Raw genomic sequence first — 25,280 nt, 5'->3', positions numbered from 1 at the left:
GACATTTTTGTGTATTTTTGGTCTTTGTTGAAAGCCACCCAGAGTGGCTGGGGAAACCCAGCCAGATGGGCGGGGTACAAATAATAATAATAATAATAATAATAATAATAATAATAATAATAATAATAATAATAACTATCTGCAATGGCTGTGCTCAGGACAGCTGGCAAGCTAAGGAGTAATTCCTAAAATACCATATTTTTTGCTCTATAAGACTCACTTTTTCCCTCCTAAAAAGTAAGGGGAAATGTGTGTGCGTCTTATGGAGCGAGTGCAGGCTGCGCAGCTATCCCAGAAGCCAGAACAGCAAGAGGGATTGCTGCTTTCATTCCGCAGCGATCCCTCTTGCTGTTCTGGCTTTTGAGATCCAGAATATTTTTTTTTCTTGTTTTCCTCCTCCAAAAACTAGGTGTGTCTTGTGGTCTGGTGCGTCTTATAGAGCGGAAAATACGGTATATCAGAGCAAATTCCAAATTCAGGAAAGTAAGAGGCTGCTGCAGATATTGAAGCCGCACAGAACAGGAATGCAGAAAGCTGCCCTACATCACGTTTCTCTAGCTCGACTATGCCTTGTCTCCAGCTGTTTTGGAACTACAGTTCCCATCATCCCTGACCACTGGTCCTGCTCGCTAGGGATGATGAGAGTTGTAGTCCAACAACAGCTGGAGGACCCAGATTCGGAGCGCCTGGTCCAAAGGGTATTCATCAGGAAATAAGGATTTGCTTTAAGTTTTTCATGTGTGCTAAAACTCAGTCTGAGCTTCTTTTTAAAAATGGTTTAACCACATCAGTTAACAAACACGGATACATATGCTATAATGTTACCTTTTTAAAGTTAAATAAATTGTTTAAATTGTTATTAAGGAAAGAACTTTCTCCTTCCAATAAAGTACAGCAGAAAAGTTGCCCAAATATTAACAGTCAAGTTTGGGGAACCCTGCCCTAGGGTTTCAGACTGGGGGCGTTCCGAGGTGGGGGCGAGGGGGGTGGACGAACCCAGGTGCCATTCAAAAGGGGTGTGTGTGACAAAATGCCGACCCCCGATCAGCGGCGCACCCCCTGGGCATAGCTGTCAACTGTCCCTTATTTGGCAGGAAAGTCCCTTATCCCAGCGCCGTGTCCTGCTGCTGTCCCTTACTGATGATGTCCCTTAAATTTCCCAGGTTTCAAAGGAAGCAGCTCCTCTCCCTCCCTCCCTGCCGGCCAGGGAGGAGGGAGGCTCCAACTGTGTTGCTTGGCTGTGTTGCTCACCCAATAAGGAGTCTAAGAACGACTGAGGGGTGGAGCTTGCATGCCTTGTGCCGATCAAATCGGCCGCGTTGCCTGGGGACTCGCCTTTGCTCAGCGCTTCCCAGCGGAGAGGCGACGGTGGTTTTCCTTGCTGCATCCCCTTTGCCGGGTTGCTGCGCTGTGGGAACCACCGCTTGAGGTTTCGTTTGGCTGCTGGCTGAGCTTTCCGCCTTTGGCTCGGAGGGGCTCAGAAGTTGAACATACCTGTGCTTGGAAAATCCCTTATTTTGGCTGCTGATCCCTTATTTTCGAGGCTGCTGGTCCCTTATTTTCAAATCTGTAAGTTGACAGCTATGCCCCTGGGACACGCGCCATACCTCCTGCAATGAGTGCCACGCCCCCTGGGATGCGCACCACGCCCCCTGGGAAGCGTGCCATGCCCCCTGGGACAAGCGCCGGTCCAGGTACCAGAGCAGATTGCTTTGCCTCTGCCCAGGCCTACCTGGAGATGCTGGGAATTTAACTGGGGGTTGTCCTGGGCGGCTCCCCATTGAATAGTAAAAACACACTACAGCATTAAACATTAAAAACTTCCCTAAACAGTGTTGCCTTCAGATGTCTTTAAAAAACAATAATATTATTATTATATGGCTGTGTTTCAGTTCACATATAGTTTCATAAAGTGTGAATTACGTAGATTTGCCTTTAAATGTGAATTGAATTCATGCCCCACTCAGGCAAGGCGGGACCTCTACTTAATAACAATTTTTAGATACTGTTTTTATCAAGGGATTATTTGGGCATCCTGTTTTCATGGAGTTTTGGCAGATTTTACTTACGGTGCCACACGCAGCTCTGGGAGACTTTGAGGCCAAAAGATGGGATTAGTAAAAGTCGTGTCTGACTCTGGGGTTGCGGCGCTCATCTCACTTTATTGGCTGAGGGAGCCGGCGTACAGCTTCCGGGTCATGTGGCCAGCATGACTAAGCCGTTTCTGGCGAACCAGAGCAGCACACGGAAACGCTGTTTACCTTCCCGCTGGAGTGGTACCTATTTATCTACTTGCACTTTGACGTGCTTTTGAACTACTAGGTTGGCAGGAGCAGGGACCGAGCAACAGGAGCTCACCCTGTCTGGGAAAATCCGGACGTTTCGGAAATGGCAATTTTGGCGATTTATATGGGGGGGAAAAGCTCTAAAACCTCAACAACTTTTTGGTCTGGATTTTCACTTTCTGATATATAGCAACCCTCTGTCCAACTAGTTTCGAACAAGCTTCACAGGCTCTGGGCTTCCAATGAGCTCAAGGCTGCGTCCTCCAAGCCAAAATCTGCAGGAAGTTTCTGAAACATTTGCATCCATACATTACTGCTGATTTATTCAGTGTCACAAAGGTGTGCTGAGCTGAAGGAAGAAGAGTCAGTCTGCAAGCTGGCAGCAGTAGAAAAGCTATGCTAGATTGTTATGAGGGGCAGGAAAAATGTCTGTGCAGTGTGGCTTATATTTTAAAAGATACAGAAATACAACGCCCACCGCCAAAGGCTGTAGTAAATATCTGAAATCTATAGAAAACTGAAATGCTGTCTTTATAGTAAACACGTGTGGTTATCTGTTATTTATTTTCTTTCCTCTTTCCTCTCTATATATCAGCTATGATATATAATTTTTGCCTCTTTTGCCACTTCTTCTGATTTTCCAGAATTCTGAAAACTGTGGCATTACTAGACCCCTTGACACTGGTGATGCAAGGCAGGGGGGTAAATAAATTGACAAGACATTGGTGTATTGCACAGTTTTCCTGCTCCCCCCCCCCACTTTCATAGCGTATTATGTATGTATAAAATACGTATTGCTGTAAGTTGCTTGGATACCTTTGGGTCTCAAGCGACCGGTAAATTTAATCAATGATTATGGTGACGATAATGATCAGTCCAATGGCATTTTGAAGATGAATGACAGAATCATAGTTGGAAGGGACCCCGTGGGGTCATCCAGCCCACTCCCTGCCCACCATGGGGCTGGAATCCACAACCCTGAGATTAAGACTCTCATGTTCTACCGATTCAGCTTATCCCCCCCCCAAGTGGGGGGTGTGGTGTTGCTTTATCTGTTAGATTCACATCCTGCCTTTCAAATTATTTTTAAATTGTGGCTACTTGGTGGGCCTCTTAAATACACTCTGCACATGCCCAGAGGGCCTCCCTAACCATATTGCTGTTCGTCCACTGAATCTGAGCCTAGCCACTACAAAACCCTCTCCTAAGGTTAGTAGTTGTTTAGTTGTTTAGTCATATCCGACTCTTCGTGATCCCCTGGACCAGAGCATGTCAGGCACTCCTGTCTTCCACTGCCTCCTGCAGTTTGGTCAAACTCATGCTGCTGGCTTCGAGAACACGGTCCCACCATCTCGTCCTCTGTCGTCCCCTTCTCCTTGTGCCCTCCATCTTTCCCAGCATCAGGGTCTTTTCCAGGGAGTCTTCTCTTCTCATGAGGTGGTCAAAGTCTTGGAGCCTCAGCTTCAGGATCTGTCCTTCCAGTGAGCACTCAGGGCTGATTTCCTTCAGAATGGATATGATCTTCTTGCAGTCCATGGGACTCTCAAGAGTCTCCTCCAGCACCAGAATTCAAAAGCATCCATTCTTCGGCGATCAGCAATCTTTATGGTCCAGCTCTCACTTCCATACATCACTACTGGAAAACCATGGCTTTAACTATATGGACCTTTGTTGGTAAGGTGATGTCTCTGCTTTTTAAGATGCTGTCTAGTTTTGCCATTGCCTTTCTCCCAAGAAGCAGGCATCTTTTAATTTCCTGGCTGCTGTCACCATCTGCAGTGATCATGGAGCCCAAGAAAGTAAAATCTTTCACTGCTTCCATTTCTTCCCCTTCTATTTGCCAGGAGGTGATGGGACCAGTGGCCATGATCTTCGTTTTTTTGATGTTGAGCTTCAGACCATATTTTGCGCTCTCCTCTTTCACCCTAAATAAAAGGTTCTTTAATTCCTCCTCACTTTCTGCCATCAAGGTTGTGTCATCTGCATATCTGAGGTTGTTGATATTTCTTCCGGCAATCTTAATTCCGGCTAGGGATTCATCCAGCCCAGGCTTTCGCATGATGAATTATGCATATAAGTTAAATAAGCAGGGAGACAATATACAGCCTTGCCGTACTCCTTTCCCAATTTTGAACCAGTCAGTTGTTCCATATCCAGTTCTAACTGTAGCTTCTTGTCCCACATAGAGATTTCTCAGGAGACAGATGAGGTGATCAGGCATTTCTTTAAGAACTTGCCATAGTTTGCTCTGGTCGACACAGTCAAAGGGTTTTGCATAGTCAATGAAGCAGATGTCTTTCTGGAACTCTCTAGCTTTCTCCACAATCCAGCACATGTTTGCAATTTGGTCCCTGCTTCCTCTGCCCCTTTGAAATTATGTATGCATACAATATATATATTGCTGCAAGTTGCTTGGATACCTTTGGGTCACGACCGACTGGTAAATTTAATCAATGATTATGGTGGTGATAACGATCAGTCCACATGGGATTTTTGACAGAGTGGAACGAAGATGAATGACAGAATTGGAAGAGACCCCGTGGGGTCATCCAGCCCACCCCCCTGCAATGAAGGAATCTTTTGCCCACCGTGGGATTGGAACCCACAACTCTGAGATTAAGACTCTCATGTTCTACCGATTCAGCTTATCCTCCCCCAAAGTGGGTGTGTGGCGTTGTTTTATCCATTAGATTCACATCCTGCCTTTCAAATTAATTTAGAATTGTGGCTACTTGGTGGGCCTCTGAAATGCACTCTGCACATGCCCAGAGGGCCTCCCTAACCATACTGCTATTCGTCCATTTAAACCAACCCTAGCCACTACAAAATCCTCTCCTAAGGTTAAATCGAACCTAAATATGACCACAGATTAAATGCTGCCCGCAAATTATTTTCCCTTTTTTTGGGGGGGGGGGTGAGTGTCTCTTTAAGAGCCGGCTGGGCGTGGCCACGCGTCGTCACCGCTCTTTCTCGGGAAGAGGAAGCGGCCAAGGCGGGTAGGCTTGCCGCCTCTGTGCGCATGCGCCGCCTCTCCCCTCTTCTGGCGAGAGGCCGGCCCGAAAAAGCTTCGCCGGGTCGCTTGGCGCGCATGCGCTCCTCGTCTCCGGCGGCGCACGTCAGGAGAGGGTTTTTTTTTTTTGTACGGAGCGTCGACGCTGATTGGTGGAAAGAGGACGGGGGGCGGGGAAAGAAGCGAGGAGACGCGCGCTCCGGATTGGCCGAGCCGCGGCGCCGAGCCGTTGACGTTCCCCCCGTCACGTGACGCGGGCGGCTCTTCTCTTTCTTCTCCCCCCGCCCCTCCCTCCACCTGTTCCCGGCGCGTTGGATGCTGGAAGCCAAGATGGCGGCGGAGCTGGTGGAGGCGAAAGTGAGTGAGTGAAAGAGGAGAGGGAGGGGAAGGGAGGGAGGGGGAGGAGAAGCGGGGGGCCGAGGGGGCGCCCCGTCCCCCCCTCACTGAGGTATATTGGGGGGGGGGGACACACGACCCTATGAATCTCCGCCCGAGGGAGGGGACCTGAGGAGGGAGGGGCGGGGCTAAAGGGGAGGGGCAGCCACAAGCCCCGCCCCCTCGTCCCCAGGGAGGGGGCGGCCTCCCCACCCCCCTCAGGGACGACCCCCCCTCACCAATCCCCCCCACTCTCCCTACCTGCTGCTGCTTTCCCACCCCCACCTTCAAGACAGCCCCCCCCCATGCCAGAGAAGACCCTCTCCATTTCCTCTCACCCCCCCCAGAAGGGTTTGTTTGTTTGTATGCCTGTCTGTTTGTTTGTTTACATGCCTTTGATCTCGCCCTCCTGCCAGCCCTTCCTTGGGGGGCATCTTTTGGACAGCCAGGAGGAGTTGCCAGCAACCCTGCAAGGTGGATTTTTTTGGGGGGGGACGGTTTGTTTGGAGCTGATCTAATCCTGATTGATACCTGTGCGTTGAAAGCGGAAACAAAACAAGAACACGACAGCGGCTTCAACAACGCCCTATTGCAGCAAAGTGCAATCTTACGCAGGTCTTACTCAGGAGTAAGCCCCCCTTGGGTTCAGGGGGTGGTTTACTTGCTGGTTAAGTCGCCTGGAACAGCAGCTTGGCAGTTGTGTACAGCGGTACCTCAGGTTAAGTACTTAATTCGTTTTGGAGGTCCGTTCTTAACCTGAAACTGTTCTTAACCTGAGGCATGACTTTGGGTTAAGTACTTAACCTAAGTACCTTGGGTTAAGTACTTAATTCATTCCAGATGTCCGTTCTTAACCTGAAACTGTTCTTAACCTGAAGCCCCACTTTAGCTAATGGGGCCTCCTGTTGCCGCCGTGCTGCTGGAGCACGATTTCTGTTCTCATCCTGAAGCAAAGCTCTTAACCCAAGGTAATATTTCTGAAGCGTATGTAACCCGTGGTACCACTGTACATGCCTGATTGGAAATCACCGGACTTCTAGGTAAGGGTTCGCCTGCTGCGCAGCCAACATGGGCACCCACCGAGCGTGGCAGTACCTTTTAGAAAGTGAAACATGTTTATTCTGCTTGAAGCACGTTTGTGAACTGGATTTGTCAGGTGCTGGCTCTCTCCTGACAGATATTTATTGTTCATACATGTGTGTGTGTGTGTGTTGTTAATTTGGAACCTTAGCGGTTTTAACAGAGGAGGGTGAATCTGAAACATTTAACAGGTCAACACATCTCTTGGCCGTTCACCAAGAGATGTGTTGACCTGTTAAATGTGTTGACCTGTTGAGAGCCAGTGTGGTGTAGTGGTTAAGAGCGGTAGTCTCGTAATCTGGGGAACCGGGTTCGAGTCTCCGCTCCTCCACATGCAACTGCTGGGTGAGCTTGGGCCAGTCACACTTCTTTGAAGTCTCTCAGCCCCACTCACCTCACAGAGTGTTTGTTGTGGGGGAGGAAGGAAAAGGAGAATGTTAGCCGCTTTGAGACTCCTTAAAGGGAGTGAAAGGCAGGATATCAAATCCAAACTCCACTTGTTTACCTTGTATATGCACGCATGTGGATAATAACAGAAAAAGCTATAAATGCATTTCTGTGGCACATAAGGACCTATGAAGGGCCTTGCTGGATCATGCTCTGACCCATCTAGTCCAGAATCCTATTCTCACAGTGACCAACCAGATGCCACGATGGGAGGCCTGAGTGCAACTGCAACTCTCCTCTACCTGAACTGGCATTCAGAGGCATACGGTTTGTGGCCATAGAGGTAGGGGCGTAGCTGTCATGGCTAGTAGATGTTGATAGCCATATCTTCTGTGTAACTAGACTCTTAAGCCACAAAACCACCTGCCAAAATGGGATTTCTGTGAGATTCTTTAAGGCTCCTTCTCTGTGTGTTCTGTATTGTTAAGATGAACCATGCAGAGCCGATTGTGAAACCAATGGACAACTCAGATAGCAAGCAAAGTCGTGTATAGGAAGCCACAATTATAAGTGTTGCCATTTGTATTAATGATTGTACTTTTACTTTACAAGAGTGGATCTGGCTTGTTTCGTGAATATTCAGAAACAAAGACTTTAGGGTAGTTAACTTCTTTGAGTGAATTTGGAATGGCTGGTTTCCAGTTTTTTCCAGTAAGCTGTGGACACAAACTGGGAAGCCTTCAGTTGAAATCTGGAATTTCCACGCACTTATGTATTCGTTACTTATTTAGAGCACTTTTATCTCTCCTGAAGACACCTGGCTTACTAGAAGTACATGTAAAAAGGATCTAGGGGTCTTGGTGGACCACAAACTTAACATGAGTCAACAGTGATGCAGTAGCAAAAAAAGCTAATGCTGTTCTAGGCTGCACTGTATAATGTCCAGATCAAGGGAAGTCAAAAAGGCAAAGGGACCCTGACCATTAGGTTCAGTCGTGACCGACTCTGGGGTTGCGGCGCTCATCTCGCTTTATTGGCCGAGGGAGCCGGCGTACAGCTTCCGGGTCATGTGGCCAGCATGACTAAGCCGCTTCTGGCGAACCAGAGCAGCGCACGGAAACGCCGTTTACCTTCCCCCCGTTTACCTATTTATGTACTTACACTTTGACGTGCTTTCGAACTGCTAGGTTGGCAGGAGCAGGGACCGAGCAACGGGCGCTCACCCCGTCGCGGGGATTCGAACCACCAATCTTCTGATCGGCAAGTCCTAGGCTCTGTGGTTTAACCCACAGCGCCACCCGCGTCCCTAAGGGAAGTCATAGTACCACTCTATCCTGCCTTAGTCACACCTGGAAGACGGTGTCCAATTCTGGGCACCACAATTTAAGAAGGATGTTGACAAGCTGAAATGTGTGAAGAGGGGGGCAACCAAGGTGGCCAAGGGTCTGGAAACTAAGCCTTATGAGGAGCACTTTGAAGGAGCTGGGTATGTTTAGCGTGGAAAAGAGGAAACTGAGAGGAGATATGATAGCCATCTTCAAATATTTCAAGGGCTGTCACATGGAGGAGGGAGCATGCTTGTTTTCTCCTGCTTTGGAGGGTAGGACCTGAACCAATGGCTTCAAGTTGCAAGGAAGAAGTTTCTGACTAAACATTCGGAAAAAAAACTTTCTGGCAGTAAGAGCTGTTCAGCAGTGGAACAGACTCCCTCGAGAAGTGGTGGATTCTCCTTCCTTGGAGGTTTTCAGGCAGAGGTTGGATGGCTATCTGTCATGGATGCTTTAGCCGAGATTCCTGCGTTAAAGGGGGTTGGACTAGATGACTCTTGGATCCCTTCCAACTCGTAAGATTCTCTGTGTCTATGAACCATACGACACTCCCAGAGCAGCGTATAAATTTCAATAATAAGACAACCCCTGGCCTCAGGCTCAGAATCTGATAGATAAAACACAAATGGGAAAGGAGTGTGCAAGGGGCCCTTGATTTCAGCTACAGTTACTGTGAAGGCTGCAAGGAAAGTCTTGCTGCTGTCAGACCCAGCTCTAAATGGGGGGAAATGAGGCTAGTCCATCTTAAAGGACTGTTGTAAGGAGCACAGCATCTTTTAGTGCTATGGAAGAAGAAGAAGAAGAGTTTGGATTTGATATCCCGCTTTATCACTACCCGAAGGAGTCTCCTTTCCCTTCCTCCCCCACAACAAACACTCTGTGAGGTGAGTGGGGCTGAGAGACTTCAAGAAGTGTGACTGGCCCAAGGTCACCCAGCAGCTGCATGTGGAGGAGCGGAGACACGAACCCAGTTCACCAGATTACGAGTCTACCGCTCTTAACCACTACACCACACTGGCTCTCGCTTGGCACTCTATAAATGAGGCTTGACACTCTATAAATGTTAATTATTATTGTAGCAAATGAATATCTGCAGTAGACTTGTCCAGTCTGATACGGACAGCAGCAGATTTTCTCAAACTGGTGTGCATGAGGTGCGACAGGCACTGCTGTCTCCTCGCTCCCTTTTCCAACCCGAGGGCCTTCTGGGAAACCTTCCAAGAGCCACATGCCAATCGTGGGCAGAAGTGGGTGGAGCAATGGATGCAAATTACAGCTTTGTGCAGCAGGGTGCTTCCAGCACACTCTTGCTCTATCTGTCATCCCGACAAAGCAAGAGGACACGTTCCAGCCAGGCAAAGTCACTCCAGGAGGGTGCAAAGCAAAGGCTGGTGAGGGTATGCGGCCGGTGGAATGCTCCAAGGCCCAGCTAGAGAGCCCTGGGATGGTTGGATTTGGCACTGAGGAATCCGACCTGCTGCCTCCACTGCCAAGTCCTTGCTTGCTTGCTTGCTTGCCTGCCTGCCTATTTTGCATGGGATTCCCTTTGCTTGTGCTGTCCTGAGCGGCTGGAGCTTTGGGGGTGCAGCTGTGAAATGGTGAGGTTTGAAGCTTTGAGATTTTAAGGCAATGGCTGTGAATTGGAATAAGCGAAGACCTACTTTTTAAATCAGTTGGAGCAGATAAGAGGCTTTGCTGCTGATTCTGTTGTTACCGTTAGCCAATTTATATACCGCTTTCTAGACACAGAATTTCAGTGTCAGAATTTCAGTGTCAGAATTTCAGAATTTCCACAATTTCAGTGCCTTAAAGAGATCTGTGCAGCATTGTCGAACCATAGTGCTTAGCCAAGCCTACTGTTCAGCACAGGATCTGCAGATACCTCCAGTGCCTCTCAAGTCAGCCTGTTCCTAATTTAACAACACGTACTCTAAGAAGGTCCCCCTCATGTCCAGCCAACTCTGTTTCTTTCGTCTTCTGTAAAAGTCTATCAGTATTTTATTTTTTTTAATCCCCGCATTAAGAGGACAAAGCAAGTTGCTGGCTCTCATTATTTTTAGCATATGGAGGGCACAACATTTGTTTGCTGCAGCTCATTTGTTTACTTCATGCATCTGATGAAGGGGGCCAACAAAAATCCAGGCCACAATACCTCTTACTGCCCAAAGTCCTGCAATAATCATGGAATCATAGAATTGTAAATTTGGGGGTACCATGAGAGTCATCTAGTGCAGGAATCCTGCCCACAACCACCCCTGGAACATTAGTATTGCTGGAAGGGTTAAGTGGGTCAGCATCCTGAGACAGAAAGCATTTTTATTTGTTTATAAGGGGGGGGGGCATGGTAGCCCAAGGCTATCTCCTCACTTGGTTGCTGAGCTTAAATACAGTCGTACCTTGGAAGTCAAACGCCTTTCGACTTGAACGTTTTGGCTCCCGAACGCTGCAAAGCGAGTGTTCTGGTCTGCGAACGTTCTTTGGAACCCAAACGTCTGACACGGGTTCCGCGGCTTCCGATTGGCCTCAGGAGCTTCCTGCAGCCAATCAGAAACTGCGCCTTGGTTCCCAAATATTTTGGAAGCCGAACGGACTTCCGGAACGGATTCTGTTCAACTTCCAAGCTGCGACTGTATTATGTTGCAGAGCTATAGCTTGGTGGCGGAACACCTGCTTTGCATGCAGAAGGTTCTTGTCTGAAATCACGGAGGGCTGCTGTGTAGAGGGTCCTGAGCTACATGGGACCATTGGCTTGACAGTAGAATGGACTCCCTCAGAAGGCTGTGGGCTATTTTTTGTTGGAGGTTGGATGGCCATTTGTTAGGGATTCTTTAGCTGTGATTCCTGCTTTCAGGTGATCCTTGAAAAGGTGCCTCCAATCTGATTCTACCACTTTGTACCTCATGCACTTATCAGGGGTCAGCAAACCTTTTCAGCAGGGGGCCGGTCCCCTGCCCCTCAGACCTTGTGGGGGGCCGGACTATATTTTGGGGGGAAAATATGAATGAATTCCTATGCCCCACAAATAACCCAGAGTTGCATTTTAAATAAAAGGACACATTCTACTCATGTAAAAACACTGATTCCCGGACGGTCCGTGGACCGGATTGAGAAGGCGATTGGGCCGGATCTCGCCTCCGGGGCCTTAGTTTGCCTACCCATGCCTTAGCTGCTGTGCTGCACCAGCTTTCAGCTTTTGTTTTTGATGCTTTAAGAGTGAGGGTGGAGGTAAAGGTAAAGGGACCCCTGAACATTAGGTCCAGTCGTGACCGACTCTGGGGTTGCGGTGCTCATCTCACTTTACTGGCTGAGGGAGCCGGCGTACAGCTTCCGGATCATGTGGCCAGCATGACTAAGCCGCTTCTGGCAAACCAGAGCAGCACATGGAAACGCCCTTTACCTTCCCGCCGGAGTGGTACCTATTTATCTACTTGCACTTTGATGTGCTTTCAAACTGCTAGGTTGGCAGGAGCAGGGACCGAGCAAAGGGAGCTCACCCTGTTGCGGGGATTCGAACCGCCGACCTTCCGATCAGCAAGCCCTAGGCTCTGTGGTTTAACCCACAGCGCCACCCATGTCCCTGCAGATAAAAACCCCTATATAAATGGGCATTTTCTGCTGCTAGTATCATGGAATGGCCTTCCCTCTGCCATATGTGAAGGAACGTAGGCAGCTGACTTAATCTTCGTTAGTCTAGCTTAGTATTGTCTACACTGACTGGCAGCTGCTCTGTAGGGTTGCAGACAGGAGGCAGAGGCAGCAACCCTCAGCTGCTTTACACATCTCATGAAGTTTTTGCTCAGGCTTTCCCTCTTTTAGGTGCATATCTCCCTTGAATAATTTGCTTCTACAGTGGTACATCAGGTTACATATGCTTCAGGTTACATATTCTTCAGGTTACAGACGCTTCAGGTTACAGACGCTTCAGGTTACAGACTCCGCTAACCCAGAAATATCACCTCGGGTTAAGAACTTTGCTTCAGGATGAGAACAGAAATCGTGCTCCGGCAGCGCGGCGGCATCAGGAGGCCCCATTAGCTAAAGTGGTGCTTCAGGTTAAGAACAGTTTCAGGTTAAGAACAGACTTCTGGAATGAATTAAGTACTTAACCCAAGGTTCCACTGTATATGTTTTAAATGCTGTTTTACTGCTTTTAGACTTTGTTTTTAAAATATAATATTTGGGGTGTTTTCGACTAGAAACATTAAGAGGTTTATAAATTCTTTGAAACAAACCAACCGGTTTCAGGGATCCCCCTTCGTAGATTTCGAGCGTCCTTTCCCGTTCAGCGTTTGCGATTCGGGCTGCAGAAATCGTTCCAAGTCCTGAGTTGCATTCTTTAAGTTGGTTTCACTTCTTTGGTCTTTCATGGACCGCCATGGTGGCATCTTCAGGATCTGGAGAGAGAATGGTTTTCTTGCATCTCGAGTGATCAAGTGTCCCCCCACCCTGGCTTGCCACTGTGTTTGTGGTTGGCATGTGCAAGTTGTGACTCAGCCGCCTGCCATCCATGTATGGCAAGCACACACACACACACACCCCGCCACCGCCCCCAGTGGTTTATGAACCTGGTTTCGCTCCCAGGCTGCAAAACAAGAAGGACCGTTGAGTCCTTGGCAGGTTCTGCTTCCTGGAGCTGGCCTGCAGTTTGGCTTCCCGGTCCGCATGCTGTGTTGTTTTAACCAGCGAAATATCTTCCCGTTGTAAGTGCTGGAGCGCTGTCTGTATTCCTTCACTTGCTCTCCTCGCTGCTTCGGTAACTCGGTTGTGCGGGTCCGTTTGCGCTGGAGGGTACGGTTGGCAGGTGTCCCTGGTGTTGCTCTTGTGAAAGAAGAAAACCGGCGGACGTCTGAAGCAGCAACAACAGGGGATTTGCTGCACCAGCCCTACTCAGAGTAGAGCCATTGGCGTGGATGAACTTTGGCCTGTTAACTTCAGTGGCTCTAGCAACCCATAACTTGGTGGTAGGGGCTCTGCTTTGCATGCGGTCTGGTCCAGGTTTCAGCCCCTGATCTCTCCAGTTAAAAGTAGCAGTGAGCTGGTGTTTCAGATGGTGCTTAAATGTCTGATATCGAAGTACAGTACAGCGGTACTTTGGGTTACAGATGCTTCAGGTTACAGACACCGCTAACCCAGAGATAGTACCTCGGGTTAAGAACTTTGCTTCAGGGCGAGAACAGAAATCATGCTCTGGCGGCGCAGCGGCAGCAGGAGGCCCCATTAGCTAAAGTGGTGCTTCAGGTTAAGAATGGACCTCCGGAACGAATTAAGTACTTTACCCGAGGTACCACTGTAGAATGTTAGATTACTGCAACACATCGTACGTAGCGCTGCCGCTGAAGACGGTTTGGAAACTTCTGCTGGTGTAGAATTCAGCAGCCAGGTCGCTCACTGGGGCAAGATGGTTTCAGCATATTATACCTGTCGTGGCCTGACTGCACTGGCTGCTGATTAGTTTCTGGACCCAATTCAAAGGGCTGAACTATAAAGACTTAACTGGAGCAGGACCGCAACACCTCAAGGGTTCTTACCATATGAACACACCCGGATCCAGAGATCATTCTGTGAGGCCCTTCTTCGTGTGCCTCCTCCACGAGAGGTGCAGAGGGTGGCAACATGAGAACGGAGTCTTTTCTGCAGTGGCTCCCAGTCTGTGGAATGCTCCCCCCAGGGCCTTCATTATGGACCTTTCGGTGCCAGGCGAAAACATTCCCATTCAACCAGGCCTTTGGCTAATTAGCAATCCAATGCCCTTTTAAAATGTTCTGTGGAGGCGGGGATTATTGGTTCGTCGTCGTTCTTATTTTTACTATGCATTTTGTGGTTCCGATGTTGTAATTTTATATCACGAGCGCTGCCCTGAGATCTGCGGATGAAGGGCTGCGTACAAATTGAATAAATCAGAATTTCCTTGGCTGGCTCAGGCCATCGAGCCCAACATCCTGTTTTCACAGTGACCAACCAGATATCACCCCCTAGGATGCCAACAAACAGAACCTGAGGGCAGCAGCAGCAGAAGGACACTGACAAACTGGAACGTGTCCAGAGGAGAGCTACCCAAAATGGTCAAAGGCCTGGAAACGATGCCTTAGGAGGAATGGCTAAGGGAGCTGGGCATGTTTAGCCTGGAGAAGATGAGGTTAAGGGGGGATATGATAGCCATGTTCAAATATATAAAAGGATGTCACATAGAGGAGGGAGAAAGGTTGTTTTCTGCTGCTCCAGAGAAGCGGACACGGAGCAATGGATCCAAACTACAAGAAAGAAGATTCCACCTCAACATTAGGAAGAACTTCCTGACAGTAAGAGCTGTTTGACAGTGGAATTTGCTGCCAAGGAGTGTGGTGGAGTCTCCTTCTTTGGAGGTCTTTAAGCAGAGGCTTGACAACCATATGTCAGGAGTGCTCTGATGGTGTTTCCTGCTTGGCAGGGGGTTGGACTCGATGGCCCCTGTGGTCTCTTCCAACTCTATGATTCTATGATTCTTCTTGGGATTTATTGCTACTGGCATTCATATGCATACATATGGTGGAGGAAGAACCTATTCATCACAGCTGGTAGAGGAAAGAGAGAGGTCATAAAATCAGAGATGGAAGGGGTCATCTAGTCAAACCCACTGCAGCCAAGTAATTTCGTGGTCCCCGAGAGGGAGCAATGACAATAAAGATATTATTATAGGACCCTCGTACCTACGGGACCGCCTTACCTGGTAATGCCCCACAGAGAAACCTACGGTCTGCAAATAATAACATCCTCAAGGTCCCAGGCCTCAGAGAGGTTAGGCTGGCCTCAACTAGAGCCAGGGCCTTCTCGGCTGCGGCTCCAATCTGGTGGAACGCTCTGTCACAAGAGACTAGGGCCCTGCGGGACCTGACATCTTTCCGCAGGGCCTGCAAGACAGAGTTGTTCCACCAGGCCTTTGGTCAGGGCGCAGCCTGACTCCCTCTGGCAACCTGCACAGAGTTTTGCTTAATCGTTTGCCATCAATTTGATTTTAATTAATTTTTATAATGAAATATTTTTAGAATGTGTGATTATTTGAGTGTTTGATTATTTGATTGTTGTTAGCCGCCCTGAGCCCGGCTTCGGCTGGGGAGGGCGGGATATAAATAAAATTTTTTATTATTATTATTATTATTATTATTATTATTATTATTATTTCACCCAATGTGGGGCTTGAACCCCACTATCTTCAGATTAAGAGTCCCCTGCTGTCTGCATGCCAGATGGAGCTTCATCCTCCTTCACAAATTTGTTGTTGTCCATTGTGGGAAACTAGGAGCTTTGGCTCAGAGGGGCTGTTTTCCCTTGTGGTTTCCAGTGGCATTCATTGGATCATAGACGTGTAGAGCTGGAAGAGACCCTGAGGATCATATTTCATATTGAAATACAGTGGTACCTCAGGTTAAGTACTTAATTCGTCCCAGAGGTCTGTTCTTAACCTGAAGCACCACTGTAGCTAATGGGGCTTCCATGCTGCTGCTGCTGCGCAATTTCTGATCTCATCCTGAAGCAAAGTTCTTAACCCGAGGTACTATTTCTGGGTTAGCGGAGTCTGTATCCTGAAGCGTCTGTAACCTGAGGTACCACTGTACTGCCCATCAATGAGGCCAAACTTAGATTCACAAAATGCAATGCAGGAGTATGCGGCTGTCCAATACGGGAATCGAACCTGCAACCTTGATGTTATCAGCACCACCTACTCACCAACCAGAGGCTTGGAGCAACTGGAATGGGAAAGGGTCCAGGCTGCCATTGGCTCCCAGGGCTGTTTTTCAAGCTGTTGTTGCCTGGGAAACCGTAGCACACCCAAGCTTTAACTTGGGTAGGCAATGTGAACGCATGAGGGTGTTGATGATGGTTTAAAGGTAAAGAGACCCCTGACCATTAGGTCCAGTCCCGGACGACTCTGGGGTTGCGGCGTTCATCTCGCTTTACTGGCCAAGGGAACCAGCGTACAGCTTCCGGGTCATGTGGCCAGCAGGACTAAGCCGCTTCTGGCGAACCAGAGCAGCGCACGGAAACGCCGTTTACCTTCCCGCTGGAGTGGTACCTATTTATCTACTTGCACTTTGATGTGCTTTCAAACTGCTAGGTTGGCAGGAGCAGGGACCGAGCAACAGGAGCTCACGCCGTCGCGGGGATTCAAACCGCCGACCTTCTAATCGGCAAGTCCTAGGCTCTGTGGTTTAACCCACAGCGCCACCCGCGTCCCTAAATGATGATGGTTTACCAACTGGCAATTCCGCCCACTGTTTTTCCTTGGTTTCCTCAACCCAGGAGCTTGCCACTTACCATGTGTAAGGCTCGTTCCCAGTTTGGTCTGGTAGGTGCAGGGTCTGGGCAGGGCCGGCCCACCCATGAGGCAAAGTGCGGCAAGTGCCTCAGGTGACAGGATCCACGGGGGCAGCAGATCCCGAAGTGTATCTGTATTTCCCCCTCATTCCTGATCTTCACTCACCCCCTCCTCCCACACCCATTTTGTGGATTGCCTCGGGTGTCAAAATCCCTTGGGTTGGGTCTGGAGTGAGGTCATCACCCTATGCCAGCTGTTCTACCACAGAGGCTGGATTTTTGGCCACAAGGGGGTGAGTGTCAAGGGGGCAGTAAGCCACTGGAATGCAGATGCACCACCCACTCACTGACCTTTGGGACCTGCGGCTAACGCTTCAAAGCAGGAAAGAGTTCTGGAATTCCACCGTATGCTTTTCGAACTCGTTTCCTTCCTCCAGGAGGGCAAGCGACTTGGTTTCGTTGAAATAGAGGCAGGGGTAAACATGCAGTGCTGGAATGACTCTACCTCACCAGACACGCACGTGTTTGAAACTGGAGTGAGTTGAGAGGAAGGGTATTTTCTTACCACCCTTGCGCGGATCGGCTTCCAATAGTCCTGCCTCCATTGCCTTGTGATGGTGGGGCATCTCCGTGAAGTGGGGAGGTCCCAGGGGTTATGGGTGCCCTCCCCAAACCTGATTGGCCCCTGCGAGAAGGAGATTTGCTGGAGCGAATGCATGCTCACCTTGATCCAACCAAGCTGCTCTTTGTAACATTCTGCATGGCACAGAGCAGAGAGGCAGAGGGAGACTGCCGTGTTCCTGCTTTAATCAGCCTTTCATCTGGAACCATGAGGACTAGAACCTTAGTTCATTTCAGAGAGAAGGATCGCAGCACCGTGTGTGTTGCATTGCGTACCTATTCAGAAAGCCACTGGCAATCAGTGTTGACAATGCTGGTCTAGGTGGACAAATGGTTTGACTCCTAAGCAGAGCTTTTTTTCCTAAAAAAAATGTTTAGGGGTACTCTTTTTTTTCCCCCTAAAAAAAATGTTTAGGGGTACTCTCATTTTCCTAAACAAAAAAAAAAATCCTTCCAGTAGCACCTTAAAGACCAACTAAGTTAGTTCTTGTGGGACGCAGGTGGCGCTGTGGGTTAAAGCCTCAGCGCCTAGGACTTGCCGATCGAAAGGTCGGCGGTTCGAATCCCTGCGGCGGGGTGCGCTCCCGCTGCTCGGTCCCAGCGCCTGCCAACCTAGCAGTTCGAAAGCACCTCCGGGTGCAAGTAGATAAATAGGGACCGCTTACCAGCGGGAAGGTAAACGGCGTTTCCGTGTGCGGCTCTGGCTCGCCAGAGCAGCGATGTCATGCTGGCCACGTGACCCGGAAGTGTCTCCGGATAGCGCTGGCCCCTGGCCTCTTAAGTGAGATGGGCGCACAACCCCAGAGTCTGTCAAGACTGGCCCGTATGGGCAGGGGTACCTTTACCTTTACCTTTACTAAGTTAGTTCTTGGTATGAGCTTTCATGTGCATGCACACTTCTTCAGATACACTGAAACAGAAGTTTCCAGACCCTTCTATATAGTGAGAAGGTGGGGAGGGGTATTACTCAGAAGGGTGGTGGGAATGGGTGATTGGCAGATAGCTGTGATGAGCCTGTTGACGACTCTTAACGACTGCAATAGGTCTTACAGGAAAAAGCAAGGGGTGAGAAGGTGAAAAATGGCTTTGTTATGTATAATGAGATAAGAATCCAAGGTCTTTGTTCAGGCCAGGTGTCTCCATGGTTTTAAGTTTGGTGATAAGTTGCAATTCAGCAGCTTCTCTTTCCAGTCTATTTCTGAAATTCCTTTGTAGTAAAACAGCTACTTTGAGATCTTGTATAGAATGTCCTGGGAGATTGAAGTGTTCTCCTACTGGTTTCTCTGTCTTGTGATTCCTGATGTCCGATTTATGTCCGTTTATTCTTTGGCGTAAGGTCTGGCCTGTTTGTCCAATATAGAGAGCTGAAGGACACTGTTGTCATTTTCCTACTCATATTGAAATACTGCCCCTCAATGAGGCCAAACTTAGAATCACAAAATGTTTAGAGGTATGTGTACCCCTGTGTCCCCCCAGAAAAAAAGCACTGCTCTAAAGTACTGACAGACAATTGTTCCATATTTTGAATGTGGGCACCTCTGTACCTGCCGCTTCCTGAAGTTGCAGGAAACCAAGAAGAATAAAGAGAACATAAGACCTTTTTGTTATAACCATGATACTTTTCCCATATGGTCTGTTCTGTGGCATAAAATTGATGTGTGTGTGTGTGTAAATAAATGTATAATGGTCTTTGCAAATGCATAATACAGTAGTGCTATAACCACAATACATTTTTAATGGTATTCAGAATAAATACAGCTATAGGCAAAGCAGCACGGCAACAGGAAGGCTGTATTTTTTCGCTCTATAGGACGCACTTTTTCCCCTTCAAAAATTGAGGGGAAATGTGTGCACGTCCTATAGAGCGAATGCAGGCTCCTTGGCTTCAGCGATAGCAACGTGAAGCCTCTGAAGCACAGAGGGAGCGCTCCCTCCGCGCTCCGGAGGCTTCACGTTGCTTTCGCTGAAGCCTGGAGAGCGAGAGGAGTCGGTGCGCACTGACCCCTCTCGCTCTCCAGGTTTCAGGGATAGCCGCCTGAAGCCTTCGGAGCACAGCGAGACCTTGCGCTGTGCTCCAAAGGCTTCGGGTTCCTTTTGCTGAAGCCGGGAGAGCAAGACTCTCCTGGCTTCAGCAGAGAGGGAGAGCTGTGCAGCGCCCCTTCAGTGAAGCGGGGGGAGAAATGGAAGGGGCTCCGTTTCCCCTGCCACTTCGCTGAAGGGGCGCTGAGCAGAGAGGGGGAGAATTCTTTCCCCCTGTATATGGTAATTCCTTCCTTGAGTTTGGGCTATCTAAGCCAGATCTTGGGGTACGTTTGCTTTGATTTATTCGCTATCTTTGACTTCAAATGTCTGTCTGTCTATCTGTCTGCCCTCCCCCTCTGCCCGCAGAACATGGTGATGAGTTTCCGAGTCTCGGACCTCCAGATGTTGCTCGGGTTCGTCGGCCGGAGCAAGAGCGGCTTGAAACACGAACTGGTGACCCGGGCCTTGCAGCTGGTCCAGTTTGACTGCAGCCCGGAACTGTTCAAGAAGATCAAGGAGATTTACGAGACGCGCTACGCCAAGCTCTCCGATGCAGGGCAGATTCCGCAGCAACAGCAGCAGCAGCAGGCGCCCCAGCACAGACCTCCCCAGGAAGCCCTTTCCATCCACTCCTCTTACGACCGCAGCAGCAACGCGGTGGCCAGGACTGCTCTCTCCACCGCCAACATTGACTATCCCTCCCTCTACGGGAAGTACTTAAACGGACTGGGGCGGTTACCCGTCAAACCGGCAAAGCCCGAGGTTCAGCTGGTGAAGCTCCCCTTCTACAGCATTTTGGACGAACTCCTGAAGCCCACCGAGCTCGGTGAGTTTGGGGGGGCGGGATTGGGATGGCCCTGGACGGCTGGGACGTTGCCTAACCCAACATTTGCAGGTGGCCGGTTTGCTCAAAGCAGCTGGCGTTGCTTCTTCTGCTAGCGTGCACAGGCCCTAACCCAGGGGTCAGCAAACTTTTTCAACAGGGGGCCGGTTCATTGTCCCGCAGACCTTGTGGAGGGTCAGACTGTATTTTGGAGGGAAAAAATGAACGAATTCCTATGCCCCACAAATAACCCAGAGATGCATTTTAAATAAAAGCACACATTCTACTCATGTAAAAACACGCTGATTCCCGGACCATCCGTGGGCCGGATTTAGAAGGTGATTGGGCTGCATCCGGTCCCCAGGCCTTAGTTTCCCTAAGGTAAAGGGACCCCTGACCATTAGGTCCAGTCGTGGCTGACTCTGGGGTTGCGGTGCTCATCTCGCTTTACTGGCTGAGGGAGCCGGCATACAGCGTCCAGGTCATGTGGCCAGCATGACTAAGCCGCATCTGGCGAACCAGAGCAGCGCACGGAAACGCCGTTTACCTTCCCACCGGAGCGGTACCTATTTATCTACTTGCACTGGCGTGCTTTTGAACTGCTAGGTTGGCAGGAGCAGGGACTGAGCAACGGGAGCTCACCCCGTCGTGGGGATTCGAACCGCCGGCCTTCTGATTGGCAAGCCCTAGGCTCTGTGGTTTAACCCACAGCGCCACCTGCGTCCCCTCTTAGTTTCCCTACCCATGCCCTAACCCTTATTCTCTGAAACCTTACAGCGTTAGAAGCTCAGATATATAACCTAGGCGCCAACTGGCTCCTTCAACCAAGGTTACGGTTGCCAAAACGGAATGTCTAGTTGCCGTTTTGCGGCAAGATGGCTCTGAAGTTTTATTTTTCAAGTGATGGACTGGACTGTGATTGATTATCAGTTAAAATATCTGGCTTGTTCAGATTGCAACCTTGAGCTCGTTGAAGAGCTTTGAGAACTGAAAGAAAAAAAGTCACTTGATCCAGGGACAGTCCGCTTGTATATTGGCCTGTTCCGACCTCTTTTTCTTAATGGTGACGCGGACCATTCGTAATGTAGGAACATTCTTCACAACTGTGAGCAGGGCAACGGGGTGGGGTAAGTGAAAACAAGCGAAAACAATTAACTATAATGTTGTTCTGTGCTCCTGCTTGAGCTGCAGAGACAAAACATTTTGGTTCCTGAAATCCGTTCCAGTTGTACAGATAAGATAGAACGGGTAGAATTCTACAGGGTGTGGTGTTAGTGTGTGAAAGCAGTCAAAATCCAATGACCCCCAGATAGTGGAAATGTCAGACGCTATCCTTGCACTCTGCTGCAAGCGGTCAAAAGCCAGGTGCGAAATGGCTACCGTATTTTTCGCTCTATAGGATGCACTTTTCCCCCTCCGTAAATTAAGGGGAAATGCGTGTGCGTCCTATGGAGCGAATACAGGCTCCTCGGCTTCAGTGAAAGGAACCTGAAGCCTGTGGAGCGCAGAGGGAACTCGCGCTGCGCTCCGAAGGCCTCAGGCAGCTATCCCTGAAGCCTTCGGAGCGCAGCGCGAGTTCCCGCTGCACTTCGCAGGCTTCGGGTTCCTTTCGCTGAATCCGGGAGAGCAAGACTCTCCTGGCTTCAGCAGAGAGGGAGAGCTGTGCAGTGCCCCTTCAGCCAAGCGGGAGGAGAAATGGAAGGGGCTCCGTTTCTCCTGCCACTTTGCTGAAGGGGCGCTGAACAGAGAGGGGGAGATTTTTTTTCTTCTTGTTCTCCCCCTCTAAAACAAGGTGCGTCCCATTGTCCAGTGCATCCTATAGAACGAAAAATACTGTAATTTTGAACGCTGCTTGGGGAGCCGTAACCAGTCAGTGTAGTAAAAATCTTACCTAGATGGACCCAGTGGTTTGGCTAGGTGTTAGGCAACTTCCTGCGTTCCTAAACACCAGTGGTTAATCACCTTTGTTCTCAAGCAGTAATCACTATACTCTTGGAAAGCAGAAAGACATGATAGACTTCGTCGAACCATAGAATTGTAGGGTTGGAAGGAATCCTGAGAGCCAACTAGTTCAACCCCACTTAAGAACAGACGTTATATGGCAGCCGTAAAAGTACCTGTTCTGCATATCAAAGGTAAACTAGTCATGTAGAAAATGTACACGTGGGGGAGAAGCCTAGCACTAAAACCTTAACCCTGATCGGCTATTTTTCTACATGCGAGGAAGCTACTTCCCTGCCCGCCCCCCGTGGAGGTTATTCAAAATTCAAGCTGCGGAGTTAAGAAGGAACTGCCTTTTATTTCTGAACCGCCGCTTTTCAGGTACGCAACCTTCCCAACTCAGTTTACAAGATTTCGGAAATGAGACAGGGTCCATTGTCAGTGCTCAGTGCTTCCAGTGCTCAGAGGTGAGTGCCTCTGTGTATATATCCAAAAAGGCAACACACAAGCACACACACACGAGGGAGGGATCAGCAAGTTTGTGCAAAAAACCTTGTAAAAAGTCGGAAGGAGGAGCCCAAGAGCCATTTAATGTAGCCTGTCCTTCATTGGAGGTTTATATATGAGCCAAGCTAGAGATTGATTTGGGTCATGTGCTAGGCACACTGTCCCTAAAACCATATTGGGTGGTGCAACATAGTGGTTGCAGGGCCTGGCTTTTAATCTGCTGTCCATGGTTCTTGGCCTTGACACGATTTGAATCGTAGAATCATAGCATCATAGAATCGTAAGGGACCACAAGGATCATCTAGCCCAACCCTCTGCAACACAGGAATCTTTCGTCCTAAACGACCTCGGTCCAATATATCTGAAGGAGCGTCTCCACGCCCATCGTTCTGCCCGGACACTGAGGTCCAGCGCCAAGGGCCTTCTGGTGGTTCCCTCCCTGCGAGAAGTCAAGTTACAGGGAACCAGGCAGAGGGCCTTCTCGGTAGTGGCACCCGCCCTGTGGAACGCCCTCCCAACAGATGTCAAAGAGAACAACAACAACCAGACTTTTTGAAGGCAGCCCTGTTTAGGGAAGCTTTTAATGTTTGATGCATTACTGTATTTTAATATTTTGTTGGAAGCCGCCCAGAGCGGCTAGGGAAGCCCAACCAGATGGGCGGGGTATTAATGATAATAATGATAACAACAACAACAACAACAACAACAACAAGTAAAGGTAAAGGGACCCTTGACCATTAGGTCCAGTCGTGGCCGACTCTGGGGTTGCAGCGCTCATCTCGCTTTACTGGCCGAGGGAGCTGGCATACAGGGTCATGTGGCCAGCCGGACTAAGCCGCTTCTGGCGAACCAGAGCAGCGCACGCAAACGCCGTTTACCTTCCCGCTGGAGCAGTACCTATTTATCTACTTGCGCTTTGTCGTGCTTTCGAACTGCTAGGTTGGCAGGAGCAGGGACCGAGCAACGGGAGCTCACCCCATCAGGGGGATTCAAGCCGCCGACCTTCTGATTGGCAAGCCCTAGGCTCTGTGGTTTAACCCACAGCGCCACCTGCGTCCCAATAATAATAATAATAATAATCAATTATCCGTACAGAAAACACTGGCCTGCGTAAGCGTCTAAGTGTACCTTATAAGCTAAACCCTGAGCTAAAACAGCTGCTCTCCCAGCACCTGTCCTCCAGTTAAGATATACGGCTTTTAACTCCACGTAAAAGGAAAACAGAAATGCTCCTTGCCTGTCTGCTGCAATTGCCATTAACTGCTGACTCAACTGACTCTGAACCTATTAAACATTAAAACAAATGAAAACCAGGGAGGAGCTCAATTGCCAGCAGCCTTATTTGTTGCCATCTTCAGCCCATATAGCTTTAATTCTATCAATGTATAATTTTTTAAAAACTGTTATTTTTCTATGCTTTTAGCGGTTTTTATTCTTGTCTGTAAGCGGCTTTGCGTCCCGTTAGGAAGAAAGGCAGGGTAGAAAGAAAGAAAGAAAGAATTTACATGCCACCTTTCATTTCAAGGAGAAAAATACCAAGGCAGTTCACAAGCCAATGGGAAAATAACAACACTAGTTGTTAAACAAAAATGCCCATAAGGTCAGTTGGAACTACAATCAAAGCAGGAGAGTCGAGTCGGGAGGTCAGGGAAATGCTTGTCCGAACAGGGAGTGGTCAAGAGCCAAGGGTCAGACTTTCAGCAGGGAGGACATTCCACAACACTGGCGCCACCACTGTAAAAGCCTGACTCCGTGTTACCACAGTAGTCTGGCCTGGTTCCCTGCTGTTGCTGTTGGATTTACATTGCCCTGACCACTCTCTCGATGTAAGTCCAGAACCACTTGGAGGGCACCAGGTTGGAGAAGACTGAAATGCACCGGTGGTCGGATTCTGCATAAGGCAGTTGATTGGTCTGCAGATAACTTTCTGAATCGCCCCTTAAGGCTAAGAGGTTGGCTGGCCCAGCAAGCTTCTTAGCTGTTTATTGTTTCTTCCCACCCCCTCTTAAGAATTTCTGTTGTAGCGTCACGCTGAATTGGGTACCGTCTGGAAGCTACTCTTGTGATATTTAAAAAGGTAAAGGGACCCCTGACCATTAGGTTCAGTTGTGGCCGACTCTGGGGTTGCAGCGCTCATCTCGCTTTACTGGCCGAGGGAGCCGGCGTACAGCCTCTGGGTCATGTGGCCAGCATGACTATGCTGCTTCTGGCGAACCAGAGCAGCGCACGGAAACGCCGTTTACCTTCCCGCCGGAGCGGTACCTATTTATCTACTTGCACTTTGATGTGCTTTCGAACTGCTGCGGGAGCTTCCTGCACTCAATTGGAAGTTGCGTCGGATGTTCGGCTTGCAAAAAACTTTTGGAAACTGGAACACTCACTTCCAGGTTTGCGGCATTCGGGAGCCGATTTGTTCAGGGGCCAAGCTGTTCAAGTACCAAGGTACCACTGTATTTATATCCCAATTTCAGGCAGAAGAAACCCGCTCCCCCCCCCCCAACGTGGCTCTCAGCAATTGCCATTCAGTCGTGTTAACAGAGAGGTACTGTGTTTTTCGCCCTATAAGACGCACCAGACCACAAGACGCACCTAGTTTTTGGAGGAGGAAA

General features: G+C 49.2%; 2 protein-coding genes across 3 annotated transcripts in view; one reads left to right on the top strand and one right to left on the bottom strand.

The window, feature by feature from the left end:
• TNFAIP8L1 (TNF alpha induced protein 8 like 1) overlaps window positions 1-25,280 on the bottom strand; it is a 228,906-nt gene that overhangs the window by 14,217 nt on the left and 189,409 nt on the right. The gene's annotated exons all lie outside the window — the stretch shown is intronic.
• PIAS4 (protein inhibitor of activated STAT 4) overlaps window positions 5,582-25,280 on the top strand; it is a 39,014-nt gene continuing 19,315 nt past the window's right edge. The window contains exons 1-2 of one of the 2 annotated variants that reach the window (XM_081895658.1): window positions 5,582-5,652; window positions 19,767-20,226. In XM_081895658.1, the coding sequence (XP_081751784.1) occupies window positions 5,611-5,652; window positions 19,767-20,226 (502 nt within the window). In that variant the 5' untranslated portion in view covers window positions 5,582-5,610. Of the gene's footprint in view, window positions 5,657-19,766; window positions 20,227-25,280 lie in introns of both variants that reach the window. The other variant, XM_081895659.1, reaches the window with a different exon arrangement.

This window comes from Podarcis melisellensis (assembly GCF_964234715.1).
Source record: "Podarcis melisellensis genome assembly, chromosome: 18".
In the NCBI taxonomy this organism is placed as follows: Eukaryota; Metazoa; Chordata; class Lepidosauria; order Squamata; family Lacertidae; genus Podarcis; species Podarcis melisellensis.
The sequence above is the reverse complement of the archived record's forward strand: the minus strand, read 5'-3'. Positions and strand labels throughout refer to the sequence as shown.